This window comes from Anabrus simplex, chromosome 1 (genome assembly GCF_040414725.1).
Source record: "Anabrus simplex isolate iqAnaSimp1 chromosome 1, ASM4041472v1, whole genome shotgun sequence".
Taxonomy (NCBI): Eukaryota; Metazoa; Arthropoda; class Insecta; order Orthoptera; family Tettigoniidae; genus Anabrus; species Anabrus simplex.
In genome coordinates this window covers 1,432,195,087-1,432,207,924 of record NC_090265.1, presented here as the reverse complement: position 1 = coordinate 1,432,207,924, position 12,838 = coordinate 1,432,195,087, and the positions used below count along the sequence as shown (strand labels likewise).

The 12,838-nt window shown below is 35.6% G+C and overlaps 1 protein-coding gene across 1 annotated transcript in view; it reads right to left on the bottom strand.

Moving 5' to 3' along the window:
* Positions 1 to 12,838, bottom strand: part of Sf3b3 (splicing factor 3b subunit 3) — a 258,058-nt gene that overhangs the window by 24,023 nt on the left and 221,197 nt on the right. Inside the window, exons 18-20 of the mRNA XM_067137901.2 lie at positions 5,968 to 6,133; positions 2,280 to 2,492; positions 233 to 382 (exon numbers count right to left, since the gene is read on the bottom strand). Coding sequence (XP_066994002.1) covers positions 233 to 382; positions 2,280 to 2,492; positions 5,968 to 6,133 — 529 coding nt within the window. The remainder of the gene's footprint in view (positions 1 to 232; positions 383 to 2,279; positions 2,493 to 5,967; positions 6,134 to 12,838) is intronic.

The window sequence follows — 12,838 nt, the reverse complement described above, 5'->3', positions numbered from 1 at the left end:
GTAAACTGTAAAAAAAAAAAATTGTAACAGCCTAGTGTTTTTCAATAAATGAATTTAAATAATAAAATCCCGCTTAAATTTGATCATCCCCTCATATTGCTTCAAATGACTGGATTAAATATAGTACAAACATTCTTAGAAAGTTTGGAAGAAATTAAAAACATTACACAGCTTTTAACCTGAATATATAACACTGTACCAAAATTAACAATTTTTCCATCAATTTACTTACCTGTAAGGACATGCATATTTCCCCCACATGAAAATTTGCCACTATTCCAGCCTTCTGTGAAGCTCCATTCAGTAAACCTCTATCCCACAAAGCCTTATTGCCAGTAGGGTCTTCATCAACATCATCTGTGATATTACTTGAAAGACGGATCTAGAACAGGAAAGAAAAGATAGGTAAGGAGTCTGCATCACAAAACGAAATATTTAATATTTTCTGAGCAAATAATAAAAAATCTGCGGTTTGCATGGTGAGCAATTACCAGCTATTAATGATCGGGACCAATATCAATAAGAATTATTTTAAACTCCAACACCACAGCATAACTTGCTCTTATCATAACAATGCTGAAAGTTATTAAAGGAGTAGTTTGGTTAAAAATGGAATTACCCTTAAATGTTAAAGGAATTTAATTCTTCGGTACCACATTTTATTGTTAACTCACTAGCCTATGCAGTGAGTAGTACAGGAGACTTAAAAGTGACAAATATGTTACAAAAAAATCGAAGGTGAAGGAACAGCTTTCAAGGTTCGTGATACAATTTTAATATCTGAAGCGGGGGATGTCAAACAAGAACAGTTTGTTGTGACGTCACAAAAACTAGTTCGAAAAGAAGAGTTTAATACAAATGACAATGAGGCATGAAAACAAATGAATCATCAAATGCAAAATGCATACGCACATCGTAAGTGAAGAAAAGCAAAAAAGGCATTGCCACTTGTACTGTGTAAACAGATGAAAATTCCTTTGTCCTACTCCACAAATACAGTATTGTAAATAAAGTACCTATTTCAGCTAAGTTTCTTGATATTTGTATGTAACTAGTACATCCTAAGTCTACTCTAGTCTGCAATTTACACCTTAATCTAACCCTGCCATTTTAATGGCCTACACTTCCCCAAAAAGCAAACTGAACAAGGCCCGGGTACCTTAAGATGTGCCCTAACATTTTGTCTCGTCTTATGGTCAAATTTCACATCATCGTCTTCTTGCCAACTGAATCGTTGCGGAAGTCTTAAGTTCACATTTTGCATGGAAATGAACCGAGACTATTTTTAGAACCCCTGAAAATAGACCCATCAGTGAGCACAGAAAGGATTCCAAGTCTGGCAATTCTATTGTATGAAACGCTACATTCATTTTCCTGCTGAGTGAAGAAAGGTCTGCAGTTCAGGACTGGAGTGATCTATTGTTTAATTAATTTGGAGGTGAATGTCCCTATGTTGTTCGTAAGTTATGTGCACTTGGTATGGATACAAACACCAGATAACATTGATAATAAGGGAAACCTATTCAAAGTACGAATATTCCTCTTAAAGCTACGCAAGTCTTGACCCGTATTACTATGAACAAACATGAATATCAATCAAGTTGCTCGTCTACACAGAAAAGGATACCAACTCCCAGATCAACTCAAAACAATGGCTGTTATAGAAACGACAAAATAGTTCGCCATCAGCCACAACATTCTTGATGTGTTATTTAGGTTAAAGTGTAGATATGTTATTTCAGACTGCATCAATAGTTTAAATTAAGACTATAAATTGTGTCATATCAGTGATTATATCATTGGTTATATATGGTGCTTATGTCTTCCAATTGGAGTGTAGCTGAAGATTACCCATAATATATGGGGTCGAAACTAGTCCCAGTTTTATAAGACAATATACAAATTAGTAGTATTGAATAGGTGGACCCTTCCTACACTTTGATAGTAAATATGGAATGTCATTTCTCTTATTAATTATTAATCAGTTTATGAATACTGAAATATTGCATGTATTTTATAAATACTGCATGTATCTGAGCTTTAGAACACCTTACTCATTATTGTAATTGCCTTACGCCTCTTCATAAATTTCTGAACTAGATTTACACAAGGAAAACAATTTTTAAGAAATACCAGAATACTAAACCTGTTCTCAATATCAGGAGAAATGTCTCTGCAATCAAGACAGAGGGAGGAAACAACAAAAATAGGGAATCTTCCCCGTAAGTCGGGGGAGTTGGCATGTCTGCAGTTGTAATTATAGACAAGAGTTCACTTACTATTGCAATGTTTCCAAATTTATCTGCTGTTGCTACAGTATCATAATCCAACACAGTACCAGTGGTGATCCAACGGGGATGAGTATCGTCTGCAAAAATTATAAGTTGGTTTTCTTGGCGCTTATATCGCACCATGTAAACACTTTCCTGCACATCAGATACAAAAATGCGTTGTCCCAAAGCCTGAATGTTCACTATCATATTTGGAATATGCTGGAACAGAAACAAACATTGAAAATCAGGAAAGGCATTAAATTAGAAAATAAAATAAATAAAAATAAAGTAACTTAACATACTAAACAAAGTTCACAACACACAAATCAACAAGAGGAACAGGCAAGCCATATTACCAGTATTTTTTTTTTTAATTTGTAAATAGGAAACATACCATAAAATTTTAAAAACACCCTGTTTAATTTAAAATTACGTTAGAGATAGTACAAATAATTATGATAAAAACAAGGAAACAATGGAATGTACAAAGAAATAATACATTCTTAAGAACATACTAAAGCATCAAAGAGAACCTTTCTAAGAAACTATTCCAGTAAAGATGATGTAGCTCTGTGTTCATTAGTCTGTAATTCACCAAAGGTAGGTATGTCAAGAATTTCATTAACGCATGGGTAACTGTAGGTAGGTGACTGGCCCCGAGAATTCACGACATTGTTCTCGGTCTTCCTGTGACATCTCTTGAACTATTTCGAACGTTCACATTGAGTAGAATAAATCGTAGATGTATATCTGTCACTTTTCTTTCATTCACGGCCTCTTTTATTCTTTGATTTAGTTTCGAAACGTCGACTTTCTTTCTGCCGGTTCAGTCAATGACAAGATGGCGCGCCCGCGGAATACGGTGTTAGCTGTACATTTTTATAATCAAGTGCACTCTAGTACGTTTAGTAGAAAAATGTCCCGTCCACAGGGTACGCGACAAGCTCAAGCATCCGGTCAGCTATGTGATGATGAATCTGAATGGCAACCTTTTAAATAACTTCCGAAAGCGTAGAAATTGACATATCAGAAAAATCCACCATACTTGATAATAGTTTCATACTGGGGTTTTTGGGAACATGCAGAACATAAGCTTGTCGACAAACCAAGGCCACAGGCATTCCATTTCACAACTGTCCGGGACGAGTGTACACTGTTTCACCATCCTGTCTGCTGTTAATCGCAAGGTCCGGCGTACAACCAATCTGTCATCAATATTACCCTTCATAAATTCAGTACCACACTGTACGGGTACAGTGGGTGCAGTTTCTGATAACCACTAGCAAGTGCTTCAAAACAAACCCAGATTTTCTGCTGTACGTTAATTACGGACCCAGAAGAGTTGCTTTAGATAAGTAAGAAGTTTTTGGGGTTGTTGAAGAAAATTGTAACTTGAGTATTACACTATAAATACACGTGATAATCACATTAAAATGTCATTACCATCAGACAAGTTCATGTATATACTGTATAATACCAGTATAACGAAATTTTAAAGACGCCAGAAATTAAATTGTTATAGTGAAATTTTGTTATACTGATGAAAGTCAATTCTCAAATCGAAGTTATTTCAAGATGAATTTACACAGTATTAAATGAGAGGAAAATTCGGATACATCTATTTAAATGATATTTTGTGAAGTACAGGAACTTTCAAGAAGTATTCAGCATCTCAAATTTTACCTGCATCGGTACATTATTTCCTCGACTATATTTTGAAAAAGGCTGATTTACTTCTGAACGCTACACGAATATTGGCAAGGTAGTCCGTAACCACTGCACTTGAATTTAACATGGATTCTGGCACAGCACATCGCGACAAAAGAAAATCCTGAAGACTACGTGCCATGTTTGTGTGCCTGTCAGGTGACCCCTCAAAACAAAGTGAATAGCGGTGCGCATGTGTGTCGCGAGGTAGAAAGACTACTGATGTCATTTGAGCACGTACGTCAACCACCAAATCCCGTGAGACATTAACAAGGTTCAAGACGCAAGGGATGTCCCTCTGATCCAGGAAGGATGGACTTTTCGTGATGTTGCTGGGGATATCTGCCTCCCGTCAGTTATTCACCACTTGTGGAATTGCTATAATGAGACAGGCCTGTTAACAAGGGGGGTCGGACAAGGTCCTGGATGCACGATCCCACAGGATGACCAATATCTGACCATCTGTGCGTTGCGGCGTCGTTCAGCAACTGCCAGAGAACTGAAATAAGACCTCAGGAGGATCACTAGTCACGGTGTCTAACCAGACAGTAAGGAACAGGTTAAGAGAAGTCTCGTTTGGGTGCCCCGTTTAACGCAGCAACATCGCACAGCTCGCCTTCTGTTTTCCCGTACTCACGCCAACTGGCAACTTCGTCAATGGAGACCCGTGTTGTTCATAGACAAGTCGGGATTTCCCCTTACACAGCGCGATGGATGTCAATGTGTATGGAGACACCGTAGTGAGCAGTACATGCCAAATGTTGTCCAGGAAGGAGACCGATTCAGAGAAGATTCTGCGATTACAATTAAGTTAAAAATTAAGAGTAAAATATTTTCACCCTTTCAATACAAAATCAAGTAATGTGGGTTACATTACTGAACAAACATTTATTAGAACTAGTTTAAACCTATTTTTAAGGTAATCATCAACCAAACTGCAAGTTGCACAATCTATCTGTTAGTTCATAGAAATGGTAAAAATGTTGTGACACTAAAAATGTGAAAACGTTAAAATTGTTGTAAAAGTTTTGGATAACGCATCAAATGCATAAATTAATGCACTTGGCTGTTGAAGGAAGAATTCAAGAAGAATAATTTGGGCGTTTAGGAAATTTTTTTTTGGGGTTTAAAGTCTCTAGAATTGACTAGAATGATGTGAGCGAACACGAACACAGCACACGGGAACGAGAGATTGACTATACACGCGTCACGGTATAGAGGTTTCAATGAACATTGCACATTCGTGCCTATTTTTTTTGCATTAATAAACGTCTATATTTCGTTTCAATGCAGCCAATGATCAAAGGATTTTCAGAAGTTCACAAAAAAGAAGGCTAAAATTGGGAGTCTCCCACCTAAATCGGGAAGGTTGGCAGGTATGTAACTGGCTATCAAGTAATTTTGTAACAACATTACATAATATGATACCCTTATCCCTTTTCTCTACGGCATCGAGTATGAAGCAAGACTAGTTTTTATGACCGTATGCCCTTCCTGTCAACCTCGAGGAATTAATGAATGACGTGATAGAGTACCGAATTAAAACTGACTATATTTCCTTTATATATAGGCCTAAAAGTAGTGTTCTCCATTTATTGTCTGTTTACATTTACAAATATTGCCTTCCATCAAAGATAGCCAGTATAACTCAAAGTTTGTTAAAAAATAGTGTACAATGTTTACATGTACAATTTATAGCTCTTTAAGGCCTAGAAGTCGTGTGTTCACTGCACCAAATTTGAGGTTATTGCATACTGGAGCCCACTTTACTTTTTTTTGGCTGTAAAAGCAGAAAGAGGTCAAATACGCGAGTAAACACCATCAATAACTTAGTGTTCATGGGACCGAAATTTCTGAATGGTTGATGCAGGAAATAGTTTCCTTAAGAAATAGATACTGCAGGAATTTTAAAACAGTTAAGAGAGTTACTCAGTAAAACTAAATGACATTCTAAATTGAATCTGATCAAAATAATTTAGCATCATACCTTGTTTTCACATTTTCTTAACAGCTTCTTTTTACCCAAGTCATATAACCGCAACATGCGACCCACACCAACAAGAATTCTGCCATGGAAAGGACATATAGCTGTAGGTACTTCATCCACTGGGGTTTTGTGCATTAACTCCATACTAGTGCATTCTGCATTTACCCTATGACAAATACAACCACAATGAAACTTTTCACTATCTCAGTCAAATGCCAATGTTGCATAAAAATACACGAAGGTCTATGATGTAAGGTATGAAATGAAAAGCATGTCAATATGTACCCCAACAGATATTCACTCTATAGAAAACACAGTAGTGCCAACAAAATGATCATCTGGAGGTGGTAATGTACGCAAGTACACACATATGCATTCTAAAAGACCTGGCGTTTCAAAACTTCCTGCCTCCAAAGTTTGAGCATGCCCATCAAGTAAAACAAATGGGTAATAGTAACAAGAAGAGAAAAGCATTTCCAAAACAGCACTGATATGATTATCATTAAAAGATTAGAAAGAACACTGCCATACATACAACGCACCTGTTATCCCATGTGGATGATGCACACAGAAATTCAGCTTACTTTCTTTTTATTACCATTAATGCACAGTATATTGTAGAAAAAAAGAAAACCGAGGGTGTTGACCGGGACTACTATTTAGATAACACGATTTTGCCCATTATCATCCAGCAGTTTCCAGTCTACTGGTAAATAAGGCAGAAATTGACAACGCTCTGGTGAAAAAACAGATACGTGGATAAAATTGAGAAGGTCAGCATTTTGAGAGTGCAAGTGTTCAAAAATTTGAACGTCATTGGCGGTTTTCCAATTTGTTAATAATAATGTACAATGGGCGATTGTTCAGCCCGCCCTGTCAATATATTATTAGTATTTGAATAATTTATACGTACATTTTCCGGGAGCCTTAACTCCCCTTTGTCAGCGTATTAACATCAAAATCTACCTAATCCAAGTCTCACGATACAACATCTCATCACTAGAGTTTGTGATTTTTAGCATTTGCGATAAATGCGAAATATCTCGAAACTTTGTCCGTGTATGTGCCTTCATCTTATATGACCCGCATGAGTGGTTTTTAGCGATTTCGAATTAGCGATAAAATGCGAAATAGATTCAAAATGCGAAATTATACAATTTATGCGAAATAGATGAGAAACTCTCAGTTTAATACGAAATAAAAATATATCTTTTTAAAAACGATGCATTTTCCTTCAAAATAAGATATTTTTTATTTTTTTCAGGAGAAATAATTATTACGGCGCCCATTGCGATCGTAAAGCGGTAACATGCTTTGATGAACACTTCCGTCCTGCCGCACGGAACATTTATAAGTTCATTATCGCAATCAGCTGGTCGGAGAGATTTATTCTCTTTGTTTTGCAGCCTACCCGATTGATGTCAGATGATACCTGAAGCTATTTTCTCTGTATAAATAGTAACTCAGCTGAAATACGGAAAATAAAAAGAACCTCATTTTGTCGCTTGTAAACAATCATAGCGGCATCTAAGCGCGGCATGGATGAGTTCATTCGTAACCAGTTTGAAAAGTGATGTTGAAAGTGGAAATGATTCTCTGGAGAGTGAAAATACTTCAACTGACAGTGATGAAAGTGATTCCGATTTCAGTTCTGAGATGATAGTGCCAATTGAAACTACGTAACAAAACAAGAATGTAACAAGAACGAGTGAGAAGTCTAGTTTTCGTTTTTTGCTTCACGTCGCACCGACACAGATAGGTCTTACGACGACGGGACAAGAAAGGCCTAGGAATAGGAAGGAAGTGGCCGTGGCCTTATTTAAGGTACAGTCCCAGCACTTGCATAGTGTGAAAATGGGACCGCGAAAAACCATCTTCAGGGCTACCGACAGTGGGGTTCGAACCCACTATCTCCCGGATGCGAGCTCACATCTGCGCGCTCCTAACCACACAGCCAACTCGCCCGGTGAGAAGTATAGTAAAATGATGCTTGGAATTATGATCTTGTTGACAGTAAGCCTCTTTCTGTAACACGTAAACCAAGTTTTGAAATTCACTCTGTAGTGGGGAGGGGGTTGGGTAATAATCCAAAAAAATAGACGCAGGGAATGAATTTTTAACCCCACAGTTCTGGGATCACGTTACTAAGGAAACCAATGCCTATGCCTCTACATTTCTTGCTAATTTATCTGCTTCCCTTGGAACTAGTAATACTTACGATCAAAAACATTGGTTTCCTGTTACTATAGATGAGCTAAAAGCTCACTTTGCTTTGTGTATTCTTATGTAGCCTATGTGATTAATCAAATTTATGTTGAAGTGACAACAAAATAAATGGTATGTAAGGGAATATTTCCTTTCACAAGTAATGGTAGGCCAAAGGGTTAAATCATTCAATGCGTGGAATTTTTTTCACTGGCTAAAGAGCATTGCAAGGAACTATCAAACAGCAAATACACTTTCAAGCACCACGTTCATTCTCTTTGTGTTGACCCTTGATCATAGTCGGTTATTCTTGACATTGTTGTTGAGTAGCAGTTCTGTTTAAAAGTACAGTAGCGATTTATTTTATTGTCTGGTAGCCATGGGTAGAAGCGAAGTGACGACGAAACAGCAGGCTGAAAGTCACAAATCGGGACATTTTTATGTAAGGAATACAGATGGCCTATATTCATGTGCCGACTCTGCAATCAAAGACTTGAAGAAAAAAAAATGTTTTGCAGTCCCTTTGCCTTGGCAGCACTTCTGCCCATTTGGGCCTCTACGAACAGTGTCGATGTAGAGTTGTTTTTAGCAACTACAACATAATTGTAACTGATAAGCGGTCTCAAATGAAGGACACCTTTTAAGCAATTGGCATGTAGTACTTTAATCATAATTGGAATTCCTCTTCCTTGGAGGTGTGTTGTATTGTGATAAATATGTTCAGACTAGTATTTTCACTTTGAAATTGTGTTTGTAAATTTGAAAATAAGCATATTCCTGTGTGCGCGTTAATACTTCTTGCAGTCTTATGTTGATGCTTATCTTATTTTTCATACTGAATTCAAAACTGCATGACGAGCAATGTGTGATTAAACAGTATGATTTTACTCCCAACTGTTGTGTGTGCAGTTTAGCAAATTATGCCTCTTTTTAACCAATTTGCTACAAAATGCTAAATTTGATAAGTTTAGATGCTACAAAACACTAAATTTGAAAATCAAAACGCCGAATATCTGATTTTTAAATGCTATAAACCATGAACTCTACTCATCACATTAAGCATTTTCCTGTTTAACCTCAAAACTAGTCACGAACACTTTGCTTTTTTTTTGTATAATAATGCCTGTTGTACCCAACACGTAAGACATGGAACATATTTAGAAACACTCTTGAATTGTCCACTGAATCCTCCTATCCTTTACACTCTTACAACGTGTATCTTCACCCTGGATGGACCCATTAGCTGAGTCAGCCACTGATAAAATGTACCTTGTCACTGCTTGTATTGTTGCTGCCACTACGAACCTACCATTTTAACGTCCAATTTGACATCCTTTCAAGCTAATACCCTTATAGGTTGCATTGATACGTACGTTGTTGTATACATATTAGAAATTTTAGCCATGTATGTGGCATCAGAGCAGAAGACGTTTGCTCGATTGTTGCAAGAGTGGACATTTTGAATCAGAGCGGAACAAACCTCCCGTTACGTTACTGCAAATGCTCTAGTACTATAAAAAAGAATAAAGAAGGGGAAAGCTATTTTTACCTAGTTAAAATGTATATTAAAATACATTGTGATATAAAATATTAGGACTTGCATATAGATAAGGAGGAGGAAACCTATCCGCTCGCCGGCCAGCCACCAGCAGAAAGTGCACTACCCATATAACCTGACCAATTAAAGAGAAGGGGAGGGCGAGCAGGGGCGTGAGCCTGATAGTTATAATTGATGCTATTTTTTATGCTTTTTCTTTCTCTGCATATATTGGTTAGCCAACTTAAATAACAAATTTTCTTCCTTAATGTGTTCATTTAAATTGTCAATATTTTGTTTCTGATCTATGTAAATTTCTAATTTCTCCAGGATGTCCATGTATTGTTGAATGTATTAATTTCATGCCCTGTTTGATGTTCGTGAATGAGCGACTATTTTCATGCATGTGTTCACACATAGCTGAATATTTTCCGTACTTTTTTTGCGATTATATGTTCTTTATATCTAATGGTCATATTTCTTCCTGATTGTCCGATGTATTTTTTGTTACAGTTCTGACATGTCCGTGTGTATATCCCTGATTTATTGAATTGGTTGTCTGTGTTTATCTTGCTTGAATTTGCAAACATATTATTAATAATACGGTATTTATTTATTCAGTGATGAACATTACAGGCTTTTTGCCCAATCACAATGTTCATAATATACAGTACAATTAATAGTTACACTACTTAACATTAAATGAAAAAAAAAGACAATACAAAGAATACAATGAACTACCCAAACAATACAAAGTTGGTAATACAATAAAAATATACAGTTACTACATTAATAATTATTTTACAGTGGTGCCTAACACAAAGTAACACGTTCAGTTATACAGTTAAATTAAACAGTCTTAGTCTTAAACATGACACATGACATTATGCAAAATAATATTCTAAAAAGAGAAATAAAGTGTAATTTATAGGTCATTTGAAAATTGTGAATTTAAATAGAAGAGAAATAAAAGAACAGCTAGAATAATGAAATAAAACATATATAGAAAACAAAGATAATATTCAACAGTATGTGCATTATAGGAAAGTATCACACACCAATTCGAAGTTGATTCGATTCGTGAAAAAGATAGCCAAATTATATGTATTTAATGTATTACAAAGTTTCAGAATTTTATTAAGAGGAGAATTCTTATGGGCTTCTGTGCAGCATTTCTTAATGTAAAACAAATTCTTGAACGTGCCAGACTTCCGAGGAACATAAAATGGTATCCTTCGGAAGTAACTCCTCATCAATTTTACTATTCAATATTTTATACAAAAATATCATGGACTTTTTAAGTCTTTCTTCCGCAGTTTTAACACCAAAGTGTGATAACATTGTAGAGTAGGACAGAAATTTAGGGTACTCGTGTGACTGTTTCCAGTACACATACTATAAGAATTGCTTTTGTACTCTATCAATTAATTCGATGTACTTAGAGTCTGAAGGACTCCAGATAATAGAACCATATTCTAATTTCGGTCTTATGAGTTATATAAAATAAATAATGTTGTACGTTGAAAATTCAAGGAATTTCGAAATATGAAATCCAAATTTATATAGGCTTTATTAACTATATATTCAATATGACTTCCAAATTTCAAATCTATATTGAACTCAATACCTAAATCCATCTTTTGTTTGACTTCCTTCAAGACTGAACCGTTGATGTTTTAAGTATACCCGATATGCTGGCAACATCTTTTGAAAGACATTTTAACACATTTATTTACATTGAATGGTAATTTATTTTCTTTACTCCAAAGTGATATGGCATTTATATCGTTTTGTAAATTCTTACAGTCAGTGAATTTAATTGCAGAAAAACCTTCAGATCATCGGCAAAGAGTAATATTTCAGACTTACGACACATCTGTAACATCATTAACATAAATTAGAAACGGTAAAGGTCCTAGATTTGAGCCCTGAGGTACACCTGAATAGGCTATAAAGTTGCGAGATGAATATCCTTTATAACACACACATTGTTTTCTGTTAACTAGGTAAGACCTTATGCTACTTGAATATTGAATTTCTTAAATGCGTTAGCCAGAACGTACCAATGCCTGTTCCTATATGTAAATACATGTTTTTTTCTTTTCTTTCCGTTTTTCAAGATGTGTTTTTGGTTTATTGCTGATACTATTCTTCATTTTATTGACAGTTTCTTGTGTAACCATTGCTTTTTGCTATATCAAATTAATTTCTTTTTTACGTTCTATTTCTGAGAGTGGTGTGTTTATTGCCCTTTTGATTAAGCTATAGAAAGTGGCCTTTTTATGTTGTCCTGGATGGTTGGAATCATTTCTAATTATAGTATTGGTATATGTTGGCTTTTTATAGATTTGGTATTCAAAATAGCTATTTCGGCTAGATTGTTATATCCAAATAATTCAAGAATTTGTTCATTTCTGACTATCGTGAATTTAATATGTCAATTCATGTTATTTTAAATGTCCAATAGTTCCCCCGGTTTTAGAATTTGTTCATTAATAATCACAAGGACATCATCTGCATATCTGAGCTACAGCTCCAAACCTTGTATTTTATCTATTATCTTGATGGCCTCCAGGTGATCCACATAAATATTTGCTAAAATACTTGATGCAGGTGAGCCCATTGCCACCCCCTTCTCCTGTTTGTAAATTTTATTATCAAATGAGAAGTTATTCTCCAGTGTGAAGGTTAGAATTTGTATACATTTTCTATTTCTACCTTATTTAACCCACTATGTTGAAACAGATTCTTTCTTGTGATAATTGTTTATTACTGGTATGGCTAAAATTTCCAATATGTATACAACGTTAAACGTATCAATGCAACCTATAAGGGTATTAACTTCAAAGGATGTCAAATTGGACGTTAAGATGGTAGATTCCTAGTCGCAGCAAGAATACAAGCAGTGACAAGGTCCATTTTATGAAGGGCTGACTCAGCTAACGGATCCATCCAGGGTAATGATACACGTTGTAAGAGTGTAAAGGATAGGAGGATGTCCATGTATTTCCCTTTGTTTGTTGAATGTATTAATTTCATGTCTTGTTCAATGTTTATGAATAAGTGGACAATTCAAGAGCGTTTCTAAATATGTTCCATGTCTTATGTGTTGGGTACAATAGGCATTAT